Raw genomic sequence first — 13,422 nt, forward strand, 5'->3', positions numbered from 1 at the left:
ACAGCGCGCAGAGAGCCGAGCTGCGGCAGTTGCCCAGAAACCAGAGAGGCAGTTATGTTCTCACAGAGCCATGCTCTGTTTATTCATGTGCGCCTGACGCCATTTCGGCTCCTTGCACACTTTTTCATCGACTCGCAGCCAAATATGGAGAACAACCGCAGCAGCAGCTTCAGTCTGTGTGAAGCTGCTGCCTTCAGAGCGCGAACCGTGCAGGCTATAGAGCCATTCTAGCACCGACAGGAAATGTCGGTCTACAGGCTATGACTATCAAAATGGTGGTTCATATTTCGACGAAAGCCACAACGCATCTTTTGTCCGCGGCGCGCCCGCCTTTGTCTGCTGCAACGCGGGGAGAGTTTCATCAGACAGACAGCAGAGCAGGAATCAGCTGATTAATGAGAATAGAAGTCACAGTGTGTCACAGGATCGAGGATTCAGAGACGCTGCTGCGCTTCAGGAGGATTCACCGCCTCCTGCTTCTGCTGCTGCCATTTCATTTTACGCAAACAAAATGACCCAACATCTCATTTATACAATTAAAATTAAAATCCACATCAATTAAAACCCTTTTGGCTTTGTGACTGTCATTCAATGTGTCATTCATACAATCGTTCAAATATAAATGAATTTCAGATTGCAATAAAGAGGTCTAAGAAGGGAAGAAGAACAGATATAGAATGATTTATCTGATATTAAAATAATTCATTGTGGATTATGATCTAATCATTGGAGGGTTTGTGTCGTCATGTCGCCTGTTAGCTGTTAAAGACCTTTTTAAATCGCCTCAGTGGCCACATGATGCGTGCTTTTACATTTTGTTCCTCGGACAGTTCAAACAAACTCTTTGGGGTCAGAAAACTGAAGCTGGGACTCGAAGCTCTAAATTATTCTTTGAGGAGAATAAAAACTCTTGTTCTGCGCAGGTGTCACGCGTGTTTGTGCTCATTTTAAATAAACCCTGTGGGTAAAAATGGAAGAGTTGGAATCTTAAAAAATGAAGATAATTAAGAAGATGTATTTCCATTATTTTACTGAGTTTGTTGAGAACATTTCAAATAATTGAATTTATATTCAGACTGGAATCTATTTGTCCTTCCGCTCAGCTCAGCCTGACACGAGGATGAGGATGATGGCCTCGAGGCTGTGACAGGTAGAAGACCTCGTGAAGATCATACTGATGACGTTTCTCTTCTCTGTTAAACATATGGGATAAAACCATCGTTTGGAATAGAAAATGTTTTTATTTATATTTTTAAATTGTAAGTTGGGGACTGTGGAAAAATGCACCAAAAATGTACAGAAAATGACAAGCAGCGGAAATGAAAGCTTTTTGTGTAAAACAATATTTACGCGTATTTTTCAAAATAAAATAAACTGTTCAATTAATTCTTTAAAAAGCCTGACTTCCGAGAATTAATAATCATTTTATTGTTATTTATATATTAATCCAGATTTACTGCAGAAATATAAACGTGTTCAGTTTAAATATCACAGATATTTCTCTCATTTTAAAGGTTAATGCCGAACAGGAATAATTATACAAAAATAAAAAATGAAATAATAATAATAAAAATAATGATGGTAATAATAATGATGATAATGTTGACATTTGTGGAAATTCAACCCAGCAATTATGGTTAATAAATTAATCACAGAAATCAATGAAGAAGGGAATGAACAAAGATGATGATTACATTTAATTAAATGAAGATTTTTTTTCCTTCTATAAGTGCACCAAACACTATTAAATGAAATACTTATTTTGTTCTTAGTTTTGTGTGGACTGACACAGAGCTCCTCAGATTTAAACATGTAATCTAAATACTGACACATTTTAAATGTGAGTCCTGCAGGGTGAAGTCCAGTGCACTTTTTAAAAATCTCATGTCAATGCTTTCCGAATGTCATCAACTGTCCAGGACTTCAGTAATACTGTTCATCCCCTATGAATAAAAACTGTGCTTCAAAATGATCTTAATATTCGATTATTTGTATAGAAGTGTAATATTTGATATGAGAGCGTTCGTTTTGGACATTTTGCTTTAAATGTCTTTTTGTTTGTCTTATAAATAAAATCACAACATTTGTCAAACAGTTTCCAGACAATCATTTTTCAGAGCAAAGAAGGAAAAAAATCTTTGATATTACCGCAAGGATCGAAACACTAAAAGTATTCTTCATTTATTCTCAATCCACTCTCTTATGAACTGACATCAGACGTCAGGAGATTCCGCTTTAATTGGCGCAGCGTGCGCAAAATGTTCATGCGTAAAAATTCGGTTGTAGGTGGCTCTACAAAGCTGAAATGCTCATGGTACCCTTTGTGCATTAATATTCCCCATGGCGATCATGTATCGACCGAACCTGCATGGGAATCTGTTGTAGACGATTCTGACGAAAAGAAACAAAAATATAGAATTAATGAACCTTAACAGATCCAAATCCATGAGCGTCCGGAGGAAACTCAGACCAGCCGTGCGAAGGTTTTACCTCAAACCCGGCAGGTATCTAACCATTTATACTGTCTATTTGTTATTTTCTTATACAGTGGAGTCTATTTGTGATTTTACTTAACATTTGATTGACGAATTATTCGTGATTTTACGTGTAAAGACTTTTATTCACATCCGTTTCATGGCTGTGTGTGAGGATGTAGGCTGTGTGCTTTTCTTCAAACTGACATTCTCCTGTGTGTTGTGGTTAATTACTTTAATGCTGTTTAAATTAAACTTTTTTTTTTTCCTTTTTCGGACTCTGTGGACCCCTCAGGGATCTCAGGGGGGGTCCGTGGATCCGCTCCGGGAGCCTCTGACTCTGCCTGTCTCCCTGTGCCAGACATTCCTGTACAGCAGCCAGAGCAGCAGCGGGGACTCCTCCTCCTCCGCTCACAAACCCAGAGCACGTAGCAACAACTGAGCCAATGTGCACCACGGCGATCCGTCCTACCGACTGCGGTGCCTGGCAACAGAAAAAGACGTGATGACGTCCTCTCCAGATTGCGTATTATGGGATGTGCGGAATTAAAACAACCCGAAGAGGACACGGGGGAAGCCAAAAATAATAAAAGAGACAGAAATAAGCGGGGGTGCATGCTGAATCATGGAGCTCTCGGCTGTTGGTGAGAGCGTCTTCGCAGCAGAGTCCATCATTAAACGGCGAATCAGACGGGTATTCACTGCTTTTTTTACCCTCAAGCTGTGTCCCCACCTATTACGCAACAATGTGTTTGTGCAAGGCCGACTGGCAAAACCTTTGATAACGTGTATGTGTTACGGATCTATTTTGCAGGGTCGCTGGGAATATCTCGTGAAATGGAAGGGCTGGTCTCAGAAGTGAGTAAAATATCCGAGGCTGTGAAGGACAGCGCTCCATCCTGGCCACTCGTACAACTGCACCGCCTCACACTCGTTTCTTCTGCTTTTGGATTATTTGTAATCATATTCCTTCTTTGTGTCGTTAACTGGACCTCTGCTTTACCATTTGCACCGCCACTGAGCAGTTCATGTGCGAGCGTCAGCCTGATTGCATGCATTCAAGTCCACTAGCTTTAGCAATGACTGGGTTTCCCCATGCGTCAATGTCCGCTACGTAGTCTGTGATTACAGCAGCACGCAGCGAGAATGCCGCTGATAAAAGTGTTACAGCGCACGTGTTGTGCGCCCTGACCCGTGATCCGCTATCTGTGCGGACACTAACAGACCTTCTCTCCGCTGTCGTGACGCAGGTACAGCACCTGGGAGCCAGAGGAAAACATTCTGGACGCGCGACTCTTCGCTGCCTTCGATGAGAGGTGAGGGTTTGACAGCGCAGCAGTAGGCCTCATATGTGGAAACGAGACGATCTCCGCGCACTTAGTGCAACGAGAAAGTGCTCGATAATTAGACAAACAGCTCAGGAATGAGTCAGTCCATTGTTTGTTTTCGTAAAACAAGTTCTAAAAAGTGTCGGAGGAGCGAAAGTTTTCCGCATTCAGTTCTTATAGTAGCAAAGTGTGAAGCCATTTCCTTTGGCAAATAAGACATCTGTTTTATTCAGACACAAATCATTCAATTTAATTTGAGGTGTTCTTAATTTAGATGTTGCAGAAATGGGAAAAATACAACTCAAATTGTAGAGTTTGGCCCTTGGGAATTCGAATTTCCGATCTCGTTATGAATAAATGGAAACAATTATTTGTTGATGTTTTGTAAAGAATTTAAGTAAAGCTTGTTCTTCCTTAGGGAGCGCGAAAGGGAGCTGTTCGGGCCGAAGAAGAGGGGACCCAAACCCGAGACTTTCCTCTTAAAGGTGGGTGAATGTTTTTGCACGCGCATTCTTCTGATTTGCATTTCCTTTTCTCGCCTTTCAGTAGAGGTGCAGATGATGAATACTTTCCATCATATGACAGCTATACGGCCACCATATTTTAAACGGTTTGATTGTGACTCACACTTGAATAGAGACTAGAGGAAAATCTGTCATTTACGGTTTGGTGTTCTCAGTGGATCTACAATTTAAATGTTTAATATGTCTTCTTAATGTGCCAAACAAATGCGTTTTTATGCGTGTTTAGAAACCAAACAGATCACCAGCTTCGGTTAAATTTGATACATTTGAACCCTTCTATATTTAACCTCCTCTCACAGACGTGTGTTCTCTGTCCTCAGGCCAAGGCCAAAGCCAAAGAAAAGGCGTATGAGTTCAGAGGAGAGGCCTCCAGAGGGATCCAGGTTGCCTATCCCATCCCGGAGCCTGTCATAACACCGAGGGCCCGGGAGGGTTTACGCGCCGTGGTTCCAACAATCTTCCCACCGAGCGCGGTAAACAGAGGGGAGAGTGTGTACGTGCGGCTCCCGGAGCCGGAGACGAGGCCCAAACCGGCTCCTGCTGCTTCTCTGTTAGTCCAGGAACCCGGACGGGCCCCCAAAAAGAGAGGACGCAAACCGAAACCGCATTTGGAATACGATGAGGATGATGATGAAGACGGGTCAGAGGAGCCGGATGTGAAATTGAGCAGGCCTCTGGAGGAGCCGGGGTCTCGTGGCTTCTCCAAACTTTCCCGCCGATTACACCATCCTCATCATCATCATCATCACCAACACCAAGGGGAGACGTCAGACCACAGCCTAATGCAGCTGACCAAGAGGTTTCAGGAGAAGACGACAATAACACCCAAATCCAGCAGCGAGCAGAGGCACGCGGGACTGTCGTACAGCTGCGCGTACAGGCCAGATGTGCGCACGAGCGAGCAGAGGGTGCACAGGACTAGTTGTTTTGTCCCTCCTCCGAAAAAGCTGAATCACTCCTCTTCAGAGCAGCAGAGGCTCCAGGTGAGGGAGTTATGTCCGCCCCGGGAACAGCCTGACGTCATCTCCAGCAGCCACGACCCGTCCACGCGCCCGGCCTCGTCCTGGACCCCCAGTTTCAGCAGCTTGGACAGTGTGACGGTGACAGACGTGACCATGAACTTCCTGACAGTGACGGTGAGGGAGAGCAGCACGGACAAAGGCTTCTTCAGGGGGAAGAGATGAGCAACATATCTGTTAATCAAGAAACTAACAAACAAGTCTGTAACACTTTATTTTTTCTATGTGACTGTCAAACATGTACATACAGATATATAAGACGCTGCTGAGAATATTAAACATGAAATTATGAGTTTAACGTCTGTTTGTCGCTGTTTACGTCACTTCTGTTTCATGATTATAAATCCATAAAAGGATGTTTTTTTTCTCTGTCCTATACAACTTCATCATAAACATGCTTGTCGTTTTTTGTGGTTGCCAGTCTTTAAGTGCACCACAATTATGACACTGCTCCACTTTGTAAAGTTTGTCACTTTGTAATCTTGTCCAAAGTCATGTTTTTCACCTTTCTATAAAAGAGCCGCAGAAGATTATAGAGCTTTTTACATGGAGGTGAAAACATGCCAAAACTAAAGTTTATGTTTATAAATTTAGACTGCTGTATACTGCAGGATCATGCCATAGAATCAATCCATTGTGGGAAAATGTACTCCAGCTCAGTCATATTTAAAAAATTTAAATAAATGCTCCATGCGTAAAAGAACACGTCTAAACTTGTCTACAGCTTTGTCCCAACGCGCTGCATTAGGTGGTAAAATTAGTCATTTTTATAAAGGCTTTACATTTTTTTTTAGTGGCTAAAATGTGCTTATAATTCCTCCTGTTGGAGTTTAATGTTTGTATGAAATATTCTAACACGGATTTGGAGAACAGAAATAAACACCCCCCAAGAGTTTTGGATTTACTTTAAAATGTTTCTATTGTTATCTTGTATCTGGAGGTTTGTTAATAAAGACTTACAGCAGCACATCTTCACACACTGCTCCTGTGACCTCACTGCTTGGATTCAAAGAGGCCCTGAATACAGGTTGAATGATTTCCTTTGAATTGTTCATTGTATATTTTTTTAGAGCTAAAAGGATAATGGACTATATTTCATCTGAAAGAAGATGTGTCATCTTTACGACACCTTAGAAGGATTTCGTTTCATCATCATCATCATTATGATGATCATTATTATTATTATTATTATTATAACCTCAGACTGATCACATTAGAGACTGAAAGAGCTCAAAGGGCGAGTTAGGCCCTTAAGCTGACAGCAAGTCCAGGAACGAGTCGGTTTTCATTTAAAACAGAGTTAAATATTTGAAACAGTGTTGACTTACTGCCGTTATCTGACTGCTGTCTGATAGGATGAAAAACGTGTTTCTCAAAACTGTGACCCCGCGTTTCCAGTTGAGTGAACGTAGGTTTATTATAATTAGTTTTCTTGTCTCACTCTGTGACGCGCAGCAGATAACGCAGAGGCCGTGATTTTGCCCATAGAGACGTTCGTTTTTCCTGACAGCTCATTCTGCGTCACCTCGCTCCGCTACAGGCCTTCCAGCAGCGCATGAAGGATCCCGGCTGCACTGCACCGATAAGAGGCCACTTCATCCACGCACAAAGCCTCCATTCATGTGACTTTGCTTTGTCTGTCTGGGACACAGCACCCAATGTGACCGCCCGGTACTCCTGAGAGGACGTCTGATCTCTGGCATCATTTTAAACGGAGGACGACTCACACCAATTTAATGTCAGATTGCTTACAAGGTCACTTCTCAATTTGGAGTTGTTAGTGGAGCGACATTTTATTTCTGTCTTTTGCAGGAAAATCAATCAACCAAAGATCGCAACATGGCCTCTTAGACAACATATAGCTGATTTTGGATTCATTCTTTGTGAATATGATTCCTCCTTTATAGCTTTGGTGGCGCATTTGTATTAAAATCTCGCCAGAACTATAAGATTCATTGACCTGAGCAGCGAAAGTGTCCCCTGCAGCTGAGACAACATCAGGCCGAACTCTCCATATGAGCGTAATTTACGCAAAGGCATCAGGCACCTTACCCCTGTGGTCTGGTTCTGCCTGAGGGCCTGCATATCAGCAGGGAGAGAAGCTGCTCTTTCAGTCGTCAGAGTCTGCAACCTCCACAAGATGTCGCCATCAGCAAACACCTTGAAACGGTGCCAAGTTGTTCTTTTTTTCCCCCCCGGCACACAAAGACCCCTGCAGGTTGAAATGAGGTGAAACATCCACAGTGGATTAATCATTAGTGAAAGCTGGTCACGCATTCCAGTTTCGTGCACAATATAAGATGCTGTTGAGTTACAGGCTGCCCCTGCTGGTTTCTTTTTTTAAAGTTCGGGACGTGAACACCTCAAGTAGACTGCGTTTTGTCCTCCAGATGTGGGGATGGTGCGCTGTAGAAACCCACCACTAGGTGGAGCTAAAATTAGGGAAAGAATACATTTGTGTTTCAATCTAGTTTTTTGTTTTTTCCAGTTGACCTGCTTTGAAAATATTCTTGTTACAAGAGAGAGTTAGGCTATAACTTATAACGAGTTATAACAAGTTATAACGAGGAAGAGAGGTACAATTAAAGTGACATTTTATATTTTTTTCCTCATGAGAGGAGATTCAGTTGAGAGGTGAAGAAGATAAACCTAATTAAAAGGCCGATTGAACAAAAGTAATTGACCACGGACAGTGTTTGAAAAGAGGCTGAAAGAAGTGTTAACAGATGGCTGCAGGCTTTATACCGACTGTCTCCAGAGAGCAGAGACAAAAAGGGCTACAGAGGCGGGCAGCCCCCAACAACTGGATCAGTCCTAATGAGAGAGGGAGAGGGAGAGGGAGAGAGAGAGGGGGGGAGAGAGAGAGGGTGGGGGGGGCATATAGCTGTGCAGCAGAGGGCTCCTGCACACTCTCTCTCTAACGCAGACCATCTTGCACACCATGCACCGTCGTCCTCTCCTGTCTGCGTGTTTCTTTCTATGTGGGTGAGATGTTGCCGAATGTGATTATTTTCATGTACATGTTGGGGGTTCCGCTGAGGCTCTGTGCTGCTGATCTGTGCAACTGGACCGGGAGGTGAGGAACTTAAGTTTAAATTGGATATTGATGAGCTGATAATTTTAAATTGAATATTGATGTGCTAATTGGTGGTTTAAAATCGAACACTGATTTTAATTATATTGATAAATCGTGTTCTTGTTTTTTTTTAAATAAGCCTATACTGTTAAGGATTTGACTTGGATGTTATGGAAACTCGATTTTGCAAAAATATCTGTAGAGATGATCCATTTAAAATTAATTTAAGACCATAACTGCAAACTTACTGACAAATGTAATTACGTTATAACTTCTAACATGGAAGAAACAATAACACCAGTTTAAACAATTATAGAAAATATTTTTGATAAAAAACGAATGGCATCTTCCACACCCTTCAAAGTCACAGTTTTCCTTCTTTTGGCTTTAGAACTGATCAGTGATCAGTTAACAATATAAAGCCAATGGTACTCACACTCAATAGGCAATTTGAATTTTGCAAACCTTTCTCTTATTGTTAAATCATGAATAGCCCACCTCTGTTTTTCCAGTGGTTTTGCAGCTGCTGTGGACTCCAGGATCGTGCTCCAGGTTCGGTTGCGCTGCACAGAGGGCTCGGTGAGGTGGGTTTACCCGGGCCAGGCTCTCCGTGTGGTCCTGGAGCCCAACCTGTCCACCGCCCGGCGCACCACCGTCTGCATCAAACCGTCTCCCTCCTTCCGCGGAGCCAGCGTCTTCATCGAGCGCTCCGGGGAGCTGGAGCTGCTGATGACGGACGGCGGGAGGCCCGAGCAGCAGCAGCAGCAGCAGCAGGTGTTCTGTTTCCGGGCTGATGGTCCTCACAGGCCCGCTCTCTACCTCCAGTCCAGTCCGCAGAAGGATGGAGCCTGGAGCAGACGCATGATGGGCTTCAGATATGAGCTGCTGGGTAACAGAAGTGCTGCAAACAACCTGGGCCTGGGCGCGCTTCACAGTGAGTAGACCCGGTCTCTCTGAGGTTCAGAAGTCCAACAGAAGGGCATTACATTAGACACTCGGTACCAATGTTTTATTGATTAGCCTCGTGGGTTTTGTAGTGACGTGAATTTGTAAAACTGCATTCATCGTAATTAATTAAATTTTACAGATCAACTTCAGGGTTGCCAGGTTGTGAAACGCTCTTTAATAGGGCTTCCTTATTTTTTTAAGAGAAGGCCTTTCCAGTGACCAAATTAACTTTCTAACAATCAAGCATTTATTACAGATCAACATCACCTATCAATGCATGGTATATATTCTATATATTAGAGCTGTTCCGATATGATATCAGTATCAATCCAATACAATAATTTATAAGACCCTCAAAAATCAGCTGCTTTTATGTGCATCACAGCTCCGTGCTAGCAGAGGCTGATGTAAGTCAAAGCCAGCAAAAAAGTCAGTAATTTGATGTCTTTCCACCAATAAAAGGCTTTATTATTCTAGGTATTAATTCTAGTAGTCTAGGAATGTTTAGGTTAGATGATAATTAAGTCTATGTATCAGAATTGAGAAGGAACAAAAAACATCATAAAAAGGCATTTTCTTTTTACAGAACTGAAGGTGCACTTTTTGTTTTATAACAAACCATTAAGCCATTATTTAAATCAAGTTCCTGTGAGAAGTTTATAGCTGGTTGGGAAACAGACTTCAATGAAAATGAATGCCTCTAATGAAGCAATAAACTGCATATTAACATTTTAGTAGTAGAAAGAGATTTTGACAGAACCCCTTCTCAAAGGTCAGGACAAGATAGTTAGAGAGAGATTAATGATATTGCTTTGTCCACAGGGGTCACCAAGGCTGACAGGAAGTGAGAGTTCCTCTCCGTGTAGCATTAAAAACCTTCTACAAAGGCTGGCATTAAAACTTCAAATACCATTTTTAAGCTATGCATTAGCTTGCATTAATTGCCACTGAGCAAGGGAGAAACCAGGCCTAATTACTGGGGAGAAAAATCAGTGGATTGTAAATGACTGACCGTGATCATGTTGAGTGGAGTATGCAGCTGCTGGTCAGTTCTTGTGTTTTGTCTGGCTGTCTGGTTTCCATCGGGGGACAAAGCAGCGAGGGCAGAGCAGACCTCAGGGCGGCTGAAGGGCAACAGGCCGAGGGGTCTGAATCGAGTCTGCAAATACTTTAAAGATTCCACAGATGCCTTCACATTGTGTGTGTCTGTTTATTAGCATTTATCCATGTGTGCGGGCCTCTCCCAGTGCACTGATGTCATCCTGTGTCTATAATAGACATCTGCTGGTTCATCTTTTCTGCATTGCCAGACTAGCAGAAGAATTTGACTCCTGCGGTATCCAGCGTTGGCACAGGGTCATTCAATTAGGTAGATACAAAAGAAGTCAAACATGGGGGTCAAGTCGAGCGAGGGCTCGTTTGATGTGGTGGTATAGGGGACTCAAAGGGGCAGCATTCCTTCATTTTAACCTTGGTTTCTTAACTCCTCGATGTGAATGGAGCCAGATTTTAGGTCAGTGGTTAGGAGGAGAGGTGACACCCATTAGTGGAAAAGTGTCAGTTTGGGTCATGCATGGTTTAATAGAGACTGACTGTGGTTGAAGGAATGTAGGAAAATGTCAAATGTATAGCGGCTGAAATTATTAGATTCTGTTTTTTTTTGTTATAAATTTCCCTAAAGTGTATTTTAACAATCTGTGCTTCTTTTCTCTTCCCACAGCTTCATGCCGACCCTGCAATGATACTGAACTCCTCATGGCCATCTGTAACAGTGACTTCGGTGGGTACTTTGTGTATAGTTATCATTTACAAACCTAAGCTCTGTGCTATCAAATTAACACATTAAAAACAATGAGAGAGCACATTTTAAATCCCTACTGAGATACATCAGATATACTGTAGAGCAACTAAATAAATAGTACAAGTGTGAAAACATGACGCAACTTGTTACTGGATTGGACAAACCTAATGTATTGAATGCACCCAGGGATACTAGACAACAGAAGGACAGGAAACACTGTGTGGATCTCTTAGAAGTCAGGTCAAGTGAGGTCTTAAAAACAGACCCGTAATTCTTGCTCATTGCCGCTAAAGAGAGCAAAACAAAGATCTTTGTTATTATAATTGAAGGTTCTCTTTAAAAAATGATGAGTAAAATAATGTTCTCTAGATAAGTCATCTCAACTTGGGTGACAAATGGTTTAAGGAAATTCTGACTACCATCAGTACTTTCTTTATAATATAGCGATACGGCCTTCATCTGCCTTTTGTAAAGTTTCTTTCAAGATAACATTTGTTATGAATTGTTGCTTTACAAATAAAGATTAAGTGATTGATTGGTGGGTCGTGGAGCTGTTTTCAGTGGGTTGCAAATGTGTGCCTGGAAAAGAAAAGTGTCAAAAAGTCTGTGAGCATGTTTGATTTGTTCCCTCTGAGGTTCATACTGCACTTTTCATTAAATGAATCTGATTGGTTGGAAAATTACTGAAATTTGCGTCAGTGTTTTTTATGAAGGATTTGGAGGTGGGTCCTGAAGATGTACCCGTTGAGAACCTTCTTAATAGTTTTTGATATTACTGATTATTGATTTTTTTGAGTATGTTATTGAGTTCAGGATCTTCCATCATAGCCAGGAAAATATACTGAGATACATTTTTTTTTACTTTTGTTCTGGTCAGTTGGTGAGGGTCGACCAGGTGTGGGCTGAAACTGCACACTGGGTTGACTTCTGCTTTAATAAGATATGAGCTTAGGAAGTCAACTGGGCTTCATTTCTGTGTCTCAATCCCCCACACTTGCAATGTCCATTCAAAGTTGAGGAGATAAGTTTGATCCGCTTTGTTGTAAACTGAAATCTTCCTGAATGTTTTTTTGCACTTTCAAGACATGACTCCAGTCTTTGTTGTTGCAGTGGTCCGAGGCTCCATCGAGAACGTCTCCCACCACTCTGAACGTCAGACCTCTTTGGTGGAGGTGTCAGCAGCCCGGGTGTACCGGCAGCGCAGTGGAGTGTTTGAGCAAGAACTGTCTGACTCGGAATCATCTCCATTAGTCCCAATTTGGCGCGGACAGATCCACGCGCGGCTGCAGTGCCACGTGAAGCCCGGGGACGGGGAGTTCCTCTTCACAGGGTCAGAACACTTTGGGGAAGCCTGGTTAGGGTGTGCCCCGCGATACAAAGACTTCCTGTCCGTGTACCAGACTGCCTGGGCGGCACGTCGGAATTCCTGTGACTTCCCTTTGGACTGAGGAAGTGGTTGTTTTAGCACCGCTGAGCACTTATCCACAGGCTCCTTCACCCCTGTGCTGGCACCGTGGGACCCCTCTGATGTTTGTCATGTGGCAGCAAGGTGGCATCAAGAATCACCAGCAGGGACACAGCTTCTTTTTTTTAAAGAAAGAAGCTGGTTGAGGGGAGCAGAGCAGGGCAAACAGCGGGGCCTCCTGCGCTGAGGCTCATTGAGGACCCTCCTTTGTCTCCCCCCTCCCATCACTGCCCTCAGTCCTGGGAGACTGAGAAGGGGTTGGGTTTCTGCTCTCTCTTTGTGCTTCCCACCACATCAACCGCCGCTCACTTTGCTGCCTCTGTGTGAGAACGACCCTTTGAACTGCGGAGGGAGGCTCAATCAACAGTTTGTCCAAGTGATTACGCTTGTAAATATATGATGGTGAAGTCTTTATTCTGACTCTTTGCTCAAGTTTACAATGTGCTCTCTGCTTTGTCTATTTATGTCTTGTACATTATACATGCCCTTTGAATAAAAATATGTCGCATAAGATTAAGTATTATTGGGTTTATTATGAAAAATGTATCCTCAGAAGACTTCACTATGTGTGCCATCCCATCCATGTGAACACAGAGCCAAGAACAACAAATCCTGAGGGAGTTTGACTTTGCTTCCTATTTAGGAAGTGATTAATATGTGATATATATATCAGACTTTAGATACATTAAATATTCAGAATGTTTGATGTTATTTTAAAGCATGAATGGCTACATAAAAAAGTTTATTTCTTTGTTTTCAAGATGAGAAAACAGATTTTATGCTAACA

The 13,422-nt window shown here is 42.6% G+C and overlaps 2 protein-coding genes across 2 annotated transcripts; both read left to right on the forward strand.

Moving 5' to 3' along the window:
• Positions 1 to 2,881: 2,881 nt before the first annotated feature.
• cbx8a (chromobox homolog 8a (Pc class homolog, Drosophila)) lies at positions 2,882 to 6,050 on the forward strand. Its single transcript, XM_061065440.1, has 5 exons — positions 2,882 to 3,168; positions 3,289 to 3,332; positions 3,725 to 3,790; positions 4,221 to 4,287; positions 4,647 to 6,050. Exons 1-5 carry the CDS (start codon positions 3,100 to 3,102, stop codon positions 5,508 to 5,510), a joined length of 1,110 nt encoding a protein of 369 aa, XP_060921423.1. The 5' UTR covers positions 2,882 to 3,099; the 3' UTR covers positions 5,511 to 6,050.
• Positions 6,051 to 8,232: 2,182 nt separating this feature from the next.
• LOC132995456 (meteorin-like protein) lies at positions 8,233 to 13,148 on the forward strand. Its single transcript, XM_061065448.1, has 4 exons — positions 8,233 to 8,421; positions 8,934 to 9,355; positions 11,090 to 11,149; positions 12,281 to 13,148. Exons 1-4 carry the CDS (start codon positions 8,336 to 8,338, stop codon positions 12,616 to 12,618), a joined length of 906 nt encoding a protein of 301 aa, XP_060921431.1. The 5' UTR covers positions 8,233 to 8,335; the 3' UTR covers positions 12,619 to 13,148.
• The last annotated feature ends 274 nt before the right edge of the window (positions 13,149 to 13,422 follow it).

The sequence above is a fragment of the Labrus mixtus genome, chromosome 20, assembly GCF_963584025.1.
Source record: "Labrus mixtus chromosome 20, fLabMix1.1, whole genome shotgun sequence".
NCBI classification, from domain to species: Eukaryota; Metazoa; Chordata; class Actinopteri; order Labriformes; family Labridae; genus Labrus; species Labrus mixtus.

Excerpts from the sequence above, each read along its gene's own strand:
- LOC132995456 (XM_061065448.1), top strand. The coding sequence starts at position 8,336 with ATGTTGCCGAATGTGATTATTTTCATGTACATGTTGGGGGTTCCGCTG. Across the intron at positions 8,422-8,933 it reads CTGTGCAACTGGACCGGGAG|TGGTTTTGCAGCTGCTGTGG; the intron begins GTGAGGAACTTA and ends CTGTTTTTCCAG. Across the intron at positions 9,356-11,089 it reads GGGCCTGGGCGCGCTTCACA|CTTCATGCCGACCCTGCAAT; the intron begins GTGAGTAGACCC and ends CTCTTCCCACAG.
- cbx8a (XM_061065440.1), top strand. The coding sequence starts at position 3,100 with ATGGAGCTCTCGGCTGTTGGTGAGAGCGTCTTCGCAGCAGAGTCCATC. Across the intron at positions 3,169-3,288 it reads TTAAACGGCGAATCAGACGG|GGTCGCTGGGAATATCTCGT; the intron begins GTATTCACTGCT and ends TCTATTTTGCAG. Across the intron at positions 3,333-3,724 it reads TGGAAGGGCTGGTCTCAGAA|GTACAGCACCTGGGAGCCAG; the intron begins GTGAGTAAAATA and ends GTCGTGACGCAG.